We start from the raw sequence: 16,799 nt of genomic DNA, 5'->3' as shown, positions 1-16,799 counted from the left end.
GGTTGGAATGAGATGCTCGTATTTTCAATGATATATTCTCATCGCATGCATTATTATTAAAGTTATTCATATGTTTTTAGTGTGGGTTGAAGCAGCTTTAGAGGCGAAGAAGGCAAAATTGGAGGACTCTGCTGCCTCAGCAAAGCCTAACTTGGAGTTCAAAGGTACCTAAATGGATTCAAGTGATCATTTCTAGAGAGCAACCTAATCAAGAGCTATCACAGCCGGCTGGCTCGTTGCTCTATTTATGTTTTTCTTGTTTTGGTCCTTTTGTAGTGTTATGGTTGTAGTCACTGTGGGTTTTGTGCTTTTGTTTGTCATTTGGAACCATCTCTAGTGGGTTGCATTCTGTCATCTACCGGTGTTTTATGTACTTCACATCTTCCTTTTTATTTTTTGCATTTGCCCGTCTGTACTCTTTTTATTTTCTATTTACTATGGCTTATCCACTCTTCAAAAAAAAAAGGTGTTCTAAAACTAATTTAAAAATAATTATCATAAATGAATTTGTGTGAGTGGATGTCGTATGTATATATAATTTTTAAAGACTAGATTTACTTAATTGACAACTAAACTCATTGCTTAATATTAATTTTTTTTTGAGATGAACAACATTATCATTTTAATTAAATGCATTAAAGAATGATCAATAATTTGAGAAGTCTATTTCATAAATTCAGTATGTAAAAATAGCATTACTTTTAAAAATTTGCTCATTAATAAAACTAACAAATGTATAACTTGATTTTACCACAACTGAACATATAATAGAGAAATTATGCTTATTCCTTTTGTCCTCCCCGAAGACCTCAACAAAAGAATCATTACCAATGCTACTCCAAAAATTAGTAGGATATGAAAACTTGTTTATCATATAAAAAGCAAGAAGCTGCTTGTAGGAAACATAGGGAGGCATAGGATCCCTTAACAAAAACTTATTGTGTGGAAATTATTAGACACGCATCGAGGGGAAACTATTAGACATGCTTTCGGGGTCTCTAATTGGTATCTATCTATATATAAGAATCACTCCACTCAATTTAAGCAATCATCTCTATCACTTTACTTTCTTATTGAAGCCTCATGGGAAAGTATAGATTGTTTACATTGCTTTATTCCTTGTTCTTTTTTCAATGCTTTAACTCCTTTTACAGGCATAGTTATGGCAACCTGTCATCCTCGGTTCTTGATGAGCAACTTGACAAGAAAGAAAGCCAACTTCGAACCTACATTGTTCACGTCCAAAGGCAAAAGCATGATGAGTTGCTTGGTGATGAAGATATAGAAGATTGGCATAGATCTTACTTGCCAAACACTACTCTTGATACTGGTGAGCCACGACTAGTTCACTCATACCGTCATGCAATTAGTGGGTTCGCTGCAAGATTGACTTCAGAAGAAGTGAGGGCTATAGAGTCTATGGAAGGGTTCTTGATAGCCCGACCATCTAGGACACTAAAGCTCTCCACTACTTACACACCAAGTTTCTTGGGTTTAGACCGTCAAAGTGGTTTATGGGTCGACTCGTTCATGGGGTCAGGCGTCATAATTGGTGTTGTTGATAGTGGCATCACTCCAAACCATGCTTCTTTCATGGATGATGGCACAATGCCACCCAAACCCACCAAATGGAAGGGGCGTTGTCGTTTTCACAACAAAACACTATGCAACAACAAGCTTATTGGCGCTATTGCATTTCATGGCTCAAGAAGGCCTCAACCAAAAGATGCTAAGAAGGACGGGCATGGGACACATGTTGCAGGTATTGCCGCTGGAAGTTTTGTTGATAACGCTAATGTTCTTCGGCTTGCTAGGGGCATCGCATCAGGCACCGCACCTAAAGCTCATCTTGCTATTTATAAGGTTTGCTTCACTAGTGGCTGTAGTGGTGCAGATATTGTGGCAGCAATAGAAGAAGCCATGAAAAATAGTGTGGATATTCTCTCACTTTCCCTAGGAAAAAAATCTCTTCCCTTTTATGATGATGACATAATGATTGCAACGCTCTCTGCTGTTAGAGCGAAAATATTTGTTTGTATGGCTGCAGGAAACTCAGGCCCTTATCGAGAAAGTGTTGAGAATGGTGCTCCATGGATCCTTACTGTTGGAGCTAGCACCCACGATAGGAGGGTTAGTGCCACTGTCAAACTAGGAAACGGTGTGGAAGTTGAAGGAGAATCTGGATACCAGCCAAGAACTTTCAATGCTACAGGTAACATCATCTTCCCTGGCTTTGGAGCTCAGAATGGCACACTAGGATGCAATAAAAACTCCTTCAATAACACTAATGTAAAGGGAAAGATTGTTTTGTGCAATATTGAAAAGGGCAACTACAGAGACATGAGCGTTAATGTGAAAGATGCTGGTGGTGCGGGGATGATAGTGTTGGATACATTTGTGGAAGGAGCTACTACTTTATCTTATGATTATGTACTTCCAACAGCTCATGTCAACTACACCACAGCTCGCAAAATTTTAAGTTATCTCAAAAACTCAAGCTCAACTGCTACTGCAACAATTGCATTTAATGGTACAAAGTTTGGAGCATGACCATCTCCCACTGTTGGTTTCGTCTCTTCAAGAGGTCCGCATCCTTATAATGGTGGTATAATAAAGCCTGATATCCTTGGACCTGGGGTGAATATCCTTTCTGCATGGCCAGTTAGACCTAGACCAAATCCGAATGGTCCTCCAGGCTGATATTTTAACTTCGACAGTGGAACATCAATGGCCACACCTCATCTCGCAGGGATTGCCGCATTACTAAAAAGCACTCACAGGAATTGGTCATCCGCAGCAATCATATCAGCAATTATGACAACTGCCAACAGGTTTGATCTTGATGGAAACCCAATTCTTGATGACTATGAGGAACATATCAATCGTGCAAAGCCTAATGACATGGGTTCAGGACAAGTGAATCCTATTGCAGTCAATGACCCTGGACTTATTTATGATATAAACCCGGACCACTACATTCAATACCTTTGTGGTCTAGGATACAATGACACACAAGTTTCCACTGTCGCTGGTAGTTCAGTTCAATGTTCTATTGTTGGCAACATTGCCCCTGAGGATCTTAACTATCCTTCCATATCAATATCTCTAGATCCCTCGAAAACAAAGTTTGTTTATCGCACACTAAAAAATGTCGGGGATGCTAATGAGGTTTACAACATAGATGTTGAAGAACCAAAAGGAATAAGTGTGGTTGTCTCTCAGCCTTCAATTCAATTTTCACAAATTGGCGAGGAGAAAAACATCACTCTTGAATTTAGCAGTAAGGGAATGTCTTTAAACCAAGGTAATATTTTGGATGGGCAACTTAAACTGGACTCTGGAAAGCACTTCATGAGGAGCCCTATATCAGTCACCATCCTTTGAAAATCTTTGAAATATGAATAAGGATTTGCATACAAGTTTATTTCTCAATTAATAAATATTAAATTTAAATTTTCGCCTAATGTTATTTTTGGTTTCTTTTTACCATACTCAGCAATCTATAATAAGTGGTCTGGAATCCTTGGGGAGTGATTGCATGTCTAGCTCTGTTATGCATAGTTTTACTCATATGTATAAATATGGCAAGCGTGATACTTAGACATGAAGTTAAAGTATAGAATTTATATATGTTGTTTTGTCATAAGATTTATGCTGCACCCCAGGCTAAGTCAGATGGACCCAAAGTGCGTAAAACAATTGTAAGCCTAGAGGGTATGAACCCAATAAGCAAGCAAGATCTTTCTAAGTAGAAAATATTGAAAATGTTTGAAGTTTGTAACACAAGTCAATAACAAAAGACTTTTCCACAACGAGTGTGCACTTGGAACTCACTAACCTCTGCTAAGCTATGTACCCACTATACTAAATTACTCCTCATTTGATAAAAAAAATAATAAAAAATGCAATTATGAGCTTGATAACCTAGTAAGAAATTCAGTAAAACCATTTTGGAATTATGTAGAGTTTAAGATAAATGGTTAAAATCTATAAAGCAGTTTTCAAGAATTTCAATATGTGTAGCCTGATAAGATAACTAAGTATATAAACTAATAGATGTAAAACAAGTCTTATAAACAAAATGATTTGTCAAGACATACATGTATTAAAATTAATAAATAAATCTACAAATAAATACATACATGTATTAAAGGTCATCATTTCATTATCCCAATTTAAAGAAATTAATCCAATTATTTTTAAAATAAATAAATAAATAAACACAACAATAAAAAAATTCTGAAATTTTACAATTAATTAATACATTAATAAAAAAATGTGACAATTTATAGTTAATCAATACAGAAATTTATATGTGGATTTATTTAACTGAAACCTCCAAACTTCATAACTCCAACTTGAACACTCGAATGAAATGCACAAGAAAGGCCATATATATAATAATAATAATAATAATAATAATAATAATAATAATAATAATAATAAAAAAAATAAATCCAATTTATCCTTAAGCTATTATACTTAGTAATCCCACAAAACATGCATTAAACTTGCAAAATACACAAATCTTCCACAAACAATCAGGTTTAGCTAACAATGTAACCGTACTAGCATACACAAGATCCCTACAAGAAATATACAAGAATTTAATTAGAGTAATAATAACAGTAAAACCTACTAACATCCCAAAACAACATGGGAGTAACTGAAGTTTCAAAATAACTTATCATATTAAAATACAAAAAAAATCTAAAAGGCTAGATATTATTCTCCAACCATCTACGGGGACATGACGGTATTTTTCTTTTTGAAAAGGTGGATAAACCATATTCATTAGAAAAAAGCATCATGATAATTGACCAACATGGTTAAAACTGATTGTTTTAACCAGGAATAAAACACCAAGAAATTAAAGGGGTTTTGCAGGAGTCATATGAACAAGGTCAAAAGAGCAGAAAACTAGTAGATAAACAATGTATGAGTTAGCTTGGGATTGATGGTGGAGTAGTTAATTACAACAAAGCTCCATATGAGGACTGAATAGAAACCAAGAAATTAAGAGATCTAGGCTAGAACAAATGCAAAAATAAAAAAAATAGAAAGCATCAACTGCCAAAACCAGGTCAATCCATCCTATAAATATGTCAAAATCTATAGATTCACAAGAACATTAAAAGACCATCATCAATGTGAAATTCCAACTCACAGGGTGTGTTACCGCCGGTTGAGCGAAGCTCCCACTGTGGCTCGTCGCGTGGAGGCCCCCGACGAGTGAAGGACCAGGTTCAGACCGGAGGTCCATGCAGGATGTCGGGGTCACAGGGTGTCACACCCACCCCTTCTACCGAGGTAAATGTGGCACCCATCAGTTAAAATTCTCTTTTAACTGGAAACTGACACCCTGCTTTAAACAAAATCAGACTTACAAATCACATTTTACAGCTTTACACCAACTACAGGTTCAAATACATAAATATTATGAATACAATAACTCAAATTTGCGGGTACAACCGCTACAAGATCACAACAACAATAAATAGAAAGAAAGATATGGGACCCACTGCAATCCTGGACTCAACCAAACTAGCTCTATAGTCGATCAGGCAATCTAAGGTCCTGCTCCCTGCCCGACTACAGAGACATTCGGGTTGGTCGAGTGTGGCTTAATAATTTCAAATATTTAAATACAGTATATATAAAGTATATAAATACCAACTTCTCAAATAATTTTTCCAACTTTTCCAAAATACGTAATTCTAGCAAAAATACAATCTTTAAAGAACTTTTTGAAACATAAATTCAACATAGATCAACATCAATTGATTTTTCTCGAGAAAACACAAATTTTGTGAGAGACCTACTCATCATGATTCAAAAATAACATAAATTTCAAATTCAAAAATAAAGCAATACCCAACACTCACCCAGAGCATAACATGGTGCAGAAAACTCTCTAAACCTTCGCCGTGGCAGCGGCTAGGTTCGAGCCGTCGAGGAACTCATGTCCCTTACGCGTTGACCCATCGGGTTCACCGATTCGGTGACCCGGCTACCCGATGAATATCCAGTCGAGGCTCTACACTCCCACCGAGCGGCCCTCGTAGTAATCAACACCAGGTCCACCACGCCACCTCTAAAGGCGGCCCGTGGGGACCCACTCTCGATGAGTCGGGCCTCAGCAAGTCGCCCATCAAAACCATCAAGTAAATACAACAATAATACTATCCAGATAAATCGTAAACTACGGGATCCTTATCCGGGACAAGACATTCACATCACGGAAATAACCATTATTTTCCACAAAGCCAATGCCAAAAGTATAACAATGCATAATACCAGTAAAGCCCAGATCCACGATACCATTCCTATACCAGGAATGAAAACCAATTTCACAAATAATGCCGATAAAACATCTTTAATATGCTCACATGGTTTCGCAAATCACTCCAAATCAAAGCATATATACCCATCAAAAATAAATACAAGAATTGAATAATTAAATCACATATACATGTATTTTCACTATTCACAAATACGTATAATTATACAAAACGATTGTATCAATACGGTTATCATGAACATCAATGGCAAACAAATATACGTATATTTCAACTATATATGGAATCAAACATGATAAAATGAAATACTTAAACATTTATTTCCAAAATACTAGCCATTAAACAATTATTTCAAAATAATGATAATAATTTATTTATTTAAAATAATAGCCACTACCAACTCACCTGGTGTCCTTGGGTTCCTTGCTAGACCTGGAACTCCCTCCCAAGACTGAACAACACCTAATAGAATAATAATAAAAATAAATAACATATTTAAACTCAAAAGAAAATACAAAAAAAATAATAATCAACTCTCTATTGGGCCCACTCACTCCAATCGGTTAAAATCCGACTTTGCATAATCCAACTGGCTTTCAATTGCACTTAAACCAACTCAATTTGGGCTAGACCATTCTGAACCAACTTGAACCAACCTCAATTCCACTGAACCAAACTCAAATTCACTAAACCAGGTTTAATTAAACCCACTAGCCTTGAACCAACTTAATTCTTATACAAATTCTGTTGAACCAACTTGGTTCAGCCCAAAACCCTTAGCCCAACATCCAAACCAAACCCAAATCAACTTCAACTAATTCAATTCAACCAAACCATTCAAGTCCAACCACACTCAACTTGATTTGATCAAACCCAACTCAACCAAATCAAACCCAACTCAATCAATTCAATTTAACTCAACCAAATCAATTATAACTTGGTTTAATCCAACCAAATCAACTTGCCTAACTCAACCAATTCCAATCTAACCATCATCATTAACATCTTAATCATCATAATCATCAACTTAATTAACTAAACCAAACCCTAATCTCGGTGCTACATGAATCTGCTGCATAAAGAAACCGAAAAATCTCATCCTCCATTCAAGCTAGATTCATCACAAATACAGATGATTTTTCAACACAAATTGAAGCAACAATCATCTATAACCATTAAAACATGTTTTTCCTACTCAAATCCATCATTATCTTCATCAAATCCATCAAATACACATATATACATGCATACATACACTCATTCATCAAAAATACACCAAGAAAAGCTCTTACCAACTAAAACCATCCCTCCGCGAGCTCCCTCCGCGATCTCCCATCCTCCAGCCTCAAATCTCCCATTTTTCCTCATTTCTCTAACTCTCGAGTTCATCGTAGCAAAATGGTGGAAGAAGATGTAACAACACAAAGCTCTAGATTTTCTCTCTCAATTAACTCTTCAGCTGAAATTCACTTTTAGTCCCTGAAAAAGATAATTTCTTACAAAACAGTCCCTGAAAAACTCCCAAATGGTCCTTGAATTATGAAAATAGTATTCTCAAAAGGTCCTTTCAAATTACCCAACGGTCCCCAGGTTATAACACAATATTTTAAAAAGATCCCTTCCATCTTACTTTTCAGTCCTCGGTTTCCATAAACATTTCATGTCCATCCTTTTCATTTATTCTTTAACCCAAAATCTTTTAAAAACTTTTACATTTAAGTCCTTGTTCTTTCCACTTGGGTTTCTCACTCAAAATTACTCGCATACAAAAATATATCGCAACCTAGTAATACCCCGAATATATTTTTTCAAGTAATTATCGAAAGGTTAAAGGGTATTACTAATCCTTCCTTAAGAAAAATTTCGTCCTCGAAATTTCTTAGCATACATTAATCTGATATCACCGAATTTCGCTTACTTGTTCCAAGACCCTGTTTCTCTTGCTACAAATCAGCTCAATAGTAAATAATCACACTGCAGAATCACTATATATCGATCAACAAAACAACATGCCAAACACACTTCTTTTGGCATCTTCAAGTCAACCTCATTTTGGATAAAAACAATTCCAGTCGAAATATCTCAACCCATGATCCCGATCACAAGTACACTACTCGACTCTTTGTCTCAAATGTCAAAACCTACTATCGATCCCTCAATCCCGACATGCTGAACTTAGGTTTTTAACCCGATTGGAGACTCTAAATACTTCTATCGGGCCCTCAACCATCCGCTTTCAACCCCCTACTAAACCCTCTAAGTCTAGAGACGACTTCAAACTTAGGCTCGGATCACAACCCGTGATCTCTACCAACCAGGATATCTCAACCTCGACTCCGATACCAAAAAGATGCTCACACCCACCCCTTCTACCGAGGTAACGTGGCACTCCATCGCTTAAAAATTCTCTTTTAAGCTGAAACCGACACCCTGCTTAAACAAAATCGGACTTACAAATCACATTTTACTGACTTTTACACCAACTACAGGTTCGAATACATAAATATCACTGAATCATATAACTCAATTTGCAGGGTACAACCGCTACAAGATCACAACAACAATAAATAGAAAGAAAGATATGGGACCCACTGCAATCCTGGACTCAACCAAACTAGCTCTATAGTCGATCAGGCAATCTAAGGTCCCCGCCTCCCTGTGACTCTACAAAGACATTCGATTTGGTCGTTGAGTGGCTTAATAATTTCAAATATTTAAATACATGATATATATAAAGTATATAAATACCAACTTCTCAAATAATTTTTCCAACTTTTCCAAAATACCAGAATTCTAGAAAATACAATCTTTAAAGAACTTTTTGAAACATAAATTCAACATAGATCAACATCAATTGATTTTCTGGAAACACAAATTTTGTGAGAGATCGCCTCATCACAATTCAAAAATAACATAAATTTCAAATTCAAAAATAAAGCAATACCCAACACTCACCCAAAGATAACATGGTTCAGAAAACTCTCTAAACCTTCGCCGGGTCGCGTAGGGGTTCAGAGCCGCCAAGGAACTCATGTCCTTAACGCTGACCCATCGGCTCATCGGGTCGACCCCTGGCCACTGATGAATATCCATACGGGTGGCTCTACACTCCCACTCGAACCGGCCCTCGTAGTAATCAACACCCGAGTCCACCACGCCATCTCTAAAGGTGGCCCGGTGGGGACCCACTATCAGATGAGTCGGGCCTCAGCCCGTCACCATCAAAACCATCAAGTAAATACAACAATAATACCATCTGTATAAATCATAACACAGGATCCTTATCCAGGACAAGCATTCACATCACGGAAATAACCATTATTTTCCACAAAGCCAACGCCAAAAGTATAACAACGATAATACCGAGAAAGCCCGAGATCCACGATACCATTCCTATACCAGGAATGAAAACCAATTTCACAAATAATGCCGATAAAACATCTTTAATATGCTCGCATGGTTTCGCAAATCACTCCAAATCAAAGCATATATACCCATCAAAAATAAATACAAGAATTGAATAATTAAATCACATATACATGTATTTTCACTATTCACAAATCACGTATAATTATACAAAACGATCAGTATCAATACTGGTTATCATGAACATCAATCGGCAAACAAATATAGTGATATTTCAACTATATATGGAATCAAACACTGATAAAATGAAATACTTAAACATTTATTTCCAAAAATACTAGCCCATTAAACAATTATTTTCAAAATAATGATAATAATTTATTTATTTAAAATAATAGCCACTACTCAACTCACTCGTGTCCTTGGGTTCCTCTCTTAGACCCGGAACTCCCTCCCAAGACCGAACAACACCTAATAGAATAATAATAAAATAAATAACATATTTAAACTCAAAAGAAAATACAAAAATAATAATCAATCTCTCTATTGGGCCCACTCACTCCAATCGGTTAAAAATCCGACTTTCGATAATCCAACTGCGCTTTCAATTGCACTTAAACCAACTCAATTTGGGCTGTGACTATTCTGAACCAACTTGAACCATCCCTCAATTCCACTGAACCAAACTCAAATTCACTAAACCAGGGTTTAATTAAACCCACTAGCCTTGAACCAACTTAATTCTTATACAAATTCTGTTGAACCAACTTGGTTCACTCTAAAACCCTGTAGCCCAACATCCAAACCAAAACCCAAATCAACTTCAACTAATTCAATTCAACCAAACCATTCAAGTCCAACCACTACTCAACTTGATTTGATCAAACCCAACTCAACCAAAATCAAAACCCAACTCAATCAATTCAATTTAACTCAACCAAAATCAATTATAACTTGGTTTAATCCAACCAAATCAACTTGCCTAACTCAACCAATTCCAATCTAACCATCATCATTAACATCTTAATCATCATAATCATCAACTTAATTAACTAAAACCAAAACCCTAATCTCAGTGCTACACAGAATCTAGCTACGATGAAACCGAAAAATCTCATCCTCCATTCAAGCTAGATTCATCACAAATGCAATGATTTTTCAACACAAATTGAAGCAACAATCATCTATAACCATTAAACATGTTTTTTCCTACTCAAATCCATCATTATCTTCGATCAAATCCATCAAATACACATATATACATGCATACATACACTCATTCATCAAAAATACACCAAGAAAAAGCTCTTTACCAACTAAAACCATCCTCCCAGCGAGCCTCCCTCCCATGATCTCCCATCCTCCACCCTCAAATCTCCCATTTTTCTCCTCATAACTCTCGGTTATCTGTAGCAAAATGGTGGTAAGAGATGAACAACACAAGCTCTGATTTTTTTCTCTCAATTAACTCTTCAGCCGAAATTCACTTTTAGTCCCTCGAAAAGATAATTTCTTACAAAACAGTCCCTGAAAAACTCCCAAATGGTCGTTGAATTATGAAATAGTATTCTCAAAAAGGTCCTTTTCAAATTACCCAACGGTCCCCAGGTTATAACACAATATTTTTAAAAAGATCCCTTCCATCTTACTTTTCGATCCCTCGGTTTCCATAAACATTTCATGTCCATCCTTTTCATTTATTCTTTTAACCCAAAAATCTTTTTAAAAACTTTTTACATTTAAGTCCTTGTTCTTTCCACTGGGTTTCTCACCAAAATTACTCACGACAAAAAATATTATCGCAATCGTAGTAATACCCTGAATATATTTTTCCAGTAATTATCCAAAGGTTAAGGGTATTACACAGGGTGGGGCTCAGACATCCGAGCGAGGTAGAGTGGAGGACAATGACAAGGCGAAGGTGCTTGGCTCGATCCATGGTGGGTCCGCACTGCTGCGTCGCATGTCACCGGTCAGGTTGAAGCATGTGGCAAGCCAGGAGCGGTCGAGGTTGTCGTGAATGATGAGGCTGTCGGATCCGAGGTTGTCGGGTTTGATGTTGTCGGGTCCGATGTGGTTTCCGTTGCGCCAAATGTGCTGGTGGACCAAGAGCAGGCTAAGTCAGTTAGGGTGGACCAAGATTTGGCTAAGCTATTTAGGATGGAACCCCATGATCTGGGCCAAGCTGGTTAGTTGGCATGGCTGGGGGATACTAGTGGACCTCCTATTGGGCTTGAGAAGGATCAAGTTGGGCATCTTTTGGGCGGGCCACCAGGTGGGCTTGAGTTGGATCCTGTTGCTGATATGGTGGGCCATCAATTAGGCCTGGGCCATGGTGGCATGCAGGCTGATGAGGAGAATAGGTTTGATGACCCTTTAATTTGTGAGGTGAACTCGGTTCTTCATGCCTCTCTTACCTGCAGTGGGCCTAGGGTGGGCCGGGAAGTGGGCTTGGGCTCACGTGTGGATCAATCTAAATCTGGGTTGGACACTAATGTTGTAAATGGGCTTGGTGCTATTGCTGTTTCTTCTCATATGGATTTTGGTGATAATTCTGTGCAACCAGATGTGATCTCGCCAGCAGGTTTTGCATGGAAATTCTCAGAAGGGGTGTGGGCTCTTATTCATGTTGTTGATGGCTAGAGGGTTGCCTCAGATATCGTGAAAAGTGAATCAGAGCAAGGTGACTCACAGTCTGCTGATAAATTTTCTTCAGATTTGGAGGGTGACTCGGATGATTCAGTTTCAGAATTTGAGAGAAATCTTCGGGAACTAATGCTGGGTTTTCAGGGTAATAGTCAGTCTGGTTGTCGTGATCCTCCTAAGGGCTCTAGGAGAAACGAAAGACAGAAGAAGCCGTCGTTAAGATTTAATAAAGAGGCAGGGTTTCTTCCAGAACCGCCGAGATCAACAAAGAAAAAACTGCTTCAAGAATGGTCTACGGAAGGGACTATCTCCAAACCTCTTTTCTTATCAGATTGATCTAATGCTCAACTCTCTAGCTACTGTAATGCTTGTGGTATTGATTTCATCGAATTAGCTAGTGTTTGTCTGAATAGTCTGTATTCGTTAGAGTTAGCACTTTCTACCCAGGTACTACGCCAGGTGGAGATCTCTGCGGAGGTCCGTATTTCAGATCAATGTTCATGAATATTATCACTTGGAATGTTAGGGGTCTAGGGAGACCCGCAAAAAGATTTCTTGGTATAGATTTTCTTACTCTCCACTATGCTGAGGTGTGTTGCTTGCAAGACTCCAAATTGGAATCGATTTTGCAAGCTAAGTGGAGGGAGATTGGAGGCTCTAAAATGGATCAATTCATTTTCGCACCAGCTAAGGGGATGGTTGGAGGTTTGATTATTGGGTGGAATGGTGCTATCTTAGTAGGAAAGTTAGAGAAGGTGGGGGCTTTTAGTCTTATGGTGTAGTTCCGCGATAAGCGTGACAACTTCCGTTGGCGGTGCACTTCGGTTTATGGTCTACAGCTAGAGCTCTTAAACAAAATTTTCGGGAGGAGCTAAGGAGCTGCGGGGGTGATCCGCTGATACCCTGGATTATTTATGGAGATTTTAACGCTATTTCTCTACTGAGGACAAACCATATGGGGCCCTAATCTCCAGGAGATTTGCACTGCCAACCGGTTTAAGTGGGGTTTTCTCCTATGTGAACCACCGGCAGTACGTAGGACATACTCTTGGACTAATGGGCAGGTGGACCCTATCTGGGTGAAGCTGGATAGATTCCTTGTGAATAGCCCCTGGTCTGATCAGTTTCCTCGTATGCTGCAAAAAAACCTTCCTAGGTTGGGCTCTGATCATGTCCCTATTTGGCTGGAAGTGGGGGGACATTGCTCTATTCCGAGGTCTTTCAGGTTTGAGCTAGTTTGGTATACGGCTGAGGGCTTTAGGGATCTGGTTCAGCAGTGATGGGGAGACATGACACCTGTGGGTTGCGGAGCTTTTGTGATATCCAAAAAGCTAGCAGGGCTAAGAGGACATCTACGAATATGGGACAAGGATAGCTTTGGTTCCATCAAACTCAAAAAATTAAATTTGTTACTAGAATTGGAGAGCTTGGACATCATTAAGGAATTTAGGAACCTTATGCCTAATGAATTAGCCCTTGAGCAATACCTTTTGCAATCGTTGGAGACTATTCATAAGCAAGAGGAAATCTACTGGCGCCAATAATTCAGGCTTTAGTGGTTGAAGGAAGGTGACAATAACATGAAATTTTTCCATGCGGTGGCAAATGGGAGGAAATGTCAGAACCTAATACTAGGTATTAGTCAGGATGGGAGGATGGTTTCAGATCCAAAAGGAATTGGGAGGATCTTTGTGTCTCGCTTTCAGCAGTAATTCGGCAGTAAGTGTTCTTCGCGCTTCAAAGTGGATCTCCACAAGCTCTTGGCATTCAAACCTTAGGTGGAGTTGGCAAAGATGCGGTCTTCAGTTTAGGGGGGCAAAGCTCCAGGGCCGGATGGGTTCCCGATACACTTCTTTAAAGAATCTTGGGAGATGATCAAGGAGGACATTTTCAAGCTGTATGAGGATTTCTATTTTGGCAGGACTAACTTGGAAAGGATTAACTGGGCAAACATTACGCTCATTCCCAAGGTGGAGTCCCCTGAACGCCCGAGGGATTACAGACCAATCAGCGTTATCAATTCGTCCCTCAAAATTGTCTCCAAGATTTTGGCTTCACTGTTGAGCAAAGTGATGGATAAGCTTGTGGATTATGCTCAATCTGCCTTCTTGAAGGGTCGATGTATTTTGGATAATGTTCCTACCACGGAGGAACTGATCTTTAGTATGATATGAGAAGGCTGCCTGGGTATATTTTGAAAGTTGATATTATGAAGGCTTTTGACCTCATGGATTGGGAGTTCTTGTTGGAACTTCTTAAAGCCAAGGGATTCGGGGCTAAGTGGCTGGCTTGGATTGAGAATATTCTTGCATCCACTAAAGCTAATGTGTTGGTTAATGGGTCGCCAAATGGTTATATTTGTTACCAAAGAGGATTGCGTCAGAGGGACCCGTTATATCCGTTGTTGCTCGTTTTGGTTACGGATATGCTTAGTGCGATGTTTAATCATGAGTTGGAATCAAGGGTGCTAGTGGGTGTACCATTGGGTCCCTTTAAAAATAGAAGCAATCTCCACTATACGGATGACCTGCTTATTTTGACCTCGGAAGATTGGAGGATATCAGAATTGTTAAACTTATTTTATACCTCTTTGAAGGACTGTCTGGCCTCTAGGCTAATTTTTCTAAGACATGTTTGTATTCAGTCAGAACGGGAGTTTTACCAGAAGAGGCTGCGGCCTTAACTCTGAACTGTGCAACTGGGCTTCTACCAGTTACGTATTTGGGCATTCTAATCTCTGGTGGTAGGCCACGCAAGCAAGATTAGGAGGGGCTAATTGTGAAAGTGAGACATCGTCTGTCCTCCTGGAAATGTAGACATCTGTCTATTAGAGGTCAGCTTATGTTGGTGAATTCGGTTCTTTCTGCGATTCCAACATATTAGATGTCTATTTTCAGATTGCCTTCTTGGGTCATTAAAGCTATTGATCGGGTCAGAAGGGACTTTTTGTGGTTGGGGCCGAATATTGATAAACCGGGTTGTAGATTAGTGAGTTGGAAGATCCTTTGCCGCTCTCGGGAGCAAGGTGGTTGGGGGATTTTGGATTTGTATAATTTTAATCAGGCGCTACTGGGGAAGTGGTGGTGAAAGCTCTTGAGTAACCACAATTGGGGAGGGGCTAAGGTGATCCAGTTTAACTATGGAGGTGCGAGTTGGAATTTGTTTCCTCGCATACGTGGGAGGGTGTCATTTTTTTGGAGAGGTGTCTTGAGCGTGTTCCCTACCTTGAGATGTTGCATTACAAGTGATGTCTATTCGGGAACTAAAACCCTTTTTTGGAAAGACCGATGGTTTAATGGTAGTGCTCTTATGTATGTTTGGCCAGATCTCTTTAGTAGAGGCGGTCAGCATGATGCAACCTTCAATGAGTTGGGCCACATGCTAGAGGAGCATCCTTTCTGTGAGCAGGTGGATATTGCTCAAATCTGGGAAAGATGGAGAACACATGGGCAGGATGAGAAGGATAAAAAAAGATAGTCCATTATTGGTAATGGTGTGTTCTCGGTGAAATCTCTTTACAACTTCTTAAATAATGGGGGTTTGAGGTGTGAAATAGTGAAGTTCTTTTGGAAAAGAAAATGCCCTAAGAAGATCAACATTTTTAATTGATTGGTCTGGAAAAATAAAATTTTATCACTAGAAAATATGGAGATAAGGCGTTGTAACAAACTTCCAACTGCTACGTGTGTGATGTGCCATGCGAAAGAACTCGATAAGTTGTTTATGGCTTGCTTGGAGATGTTCTGTGCCACCGGTCCTTAGGCCCTCGATGGATTTAGTGATCAAGGCGTTAGTTTGAAATATTTGGCTTGCACGCAATGATAGAATTTTTAATGCTAAAATTCTTCATGCACACTGCATTGTCCTAAGTATTAATCATATGCTTCTGTCCTGGTTCGATGCTCTTGCAGATAACGCCAAGGTGAAGATGGAAGATACCATGGCTACTGTCAAGCGCAGCCTTGAGTTCCTTGATTCGAGGAGTCATTTGGACAAAGATGGCGCTACTGCTGAGGAGGCAACCTATTGTACTGTGGGGTAGTTTTTCTCTCTTGATGTGGTTCGGAGGATGACCTTTATCCTCAGGTGGTATGTTTTGTTAGCTCTTTTATCACTTCTGATGGTGTGAGCGGTTTTGTTGTACTTGTGTTTGTGTCCTGTATGTGCTCCTTTCAGTTAATAGAAGTAGTTTATCCACCTTTTCAAAAAAAAAAAAAAATTTCAACTCACAACAGCAAAACCTAAATCATTAAAACCACAGCGACCACCACCACCAACATAATTAGAAGATGCAACCTAAATAATAGAACACCCTTAGTAAAAATTATATATATGCTCCATTAATCTAATCAAATATTCACAATTCGAACCAAATTGAGAGGGTGGCCTATCAGAAGGAAAAGGAAAAGGTTTGCTAATTGACACAGGACTCCGATTAAAAACACAAGTGCCGCATAATATAAAGAAATAAGAAAATACTGGGCACAA

At 38.7% G+C, this 16,799-nt stretch overlaps 1 protein-coding gene across 1 annotated transcript; it reads left to right on the top strand.

Moving 5' to 3' along the window:
• The first annotated feature begins 2,244 nt into the window (after positions 1-2,244).
• LOC120271691 (subtilisin-like protease 1) lies at positions 2,245-3,384 on the top strand. The gene has a single exon (XM_039278370.1). It carries the CDS (start codon positions 2,728-2,730, stop codon positions 3,382-3,384), a length of 657 nt encoding a protein of 218 aa, XP_039134304.1. The 5' UTR covers positions 2,245-2,727.
• Positions 3,385-16,799: the final 13,415 nt, after the last annotated feature.

The sequence above is a fragment of the Dioscorea cayenensis genome, chromosome 11, assembly GCF_009730915.1.
Source record: "Dioscorea cayenensis subsp. rotundata cultivar TDr96_F1 chromosome 11, TDr96_F1_v2_PseudoChromosome.rev07_lg8_w22 25.fasta, whole genome shotgun sequence".
Classification (NCBI taxonomy): domain Eukaryota; kingdom Viridiplantae; phylum Streptophyta; class Magnoliopsida; order Dioscoreales; family Dioscoreaceae; genus Dioscorea; species Dioscorea cayenensis.
This window is presented reverse-complemented; position numbering and strand designations above follow the sequence as displayed.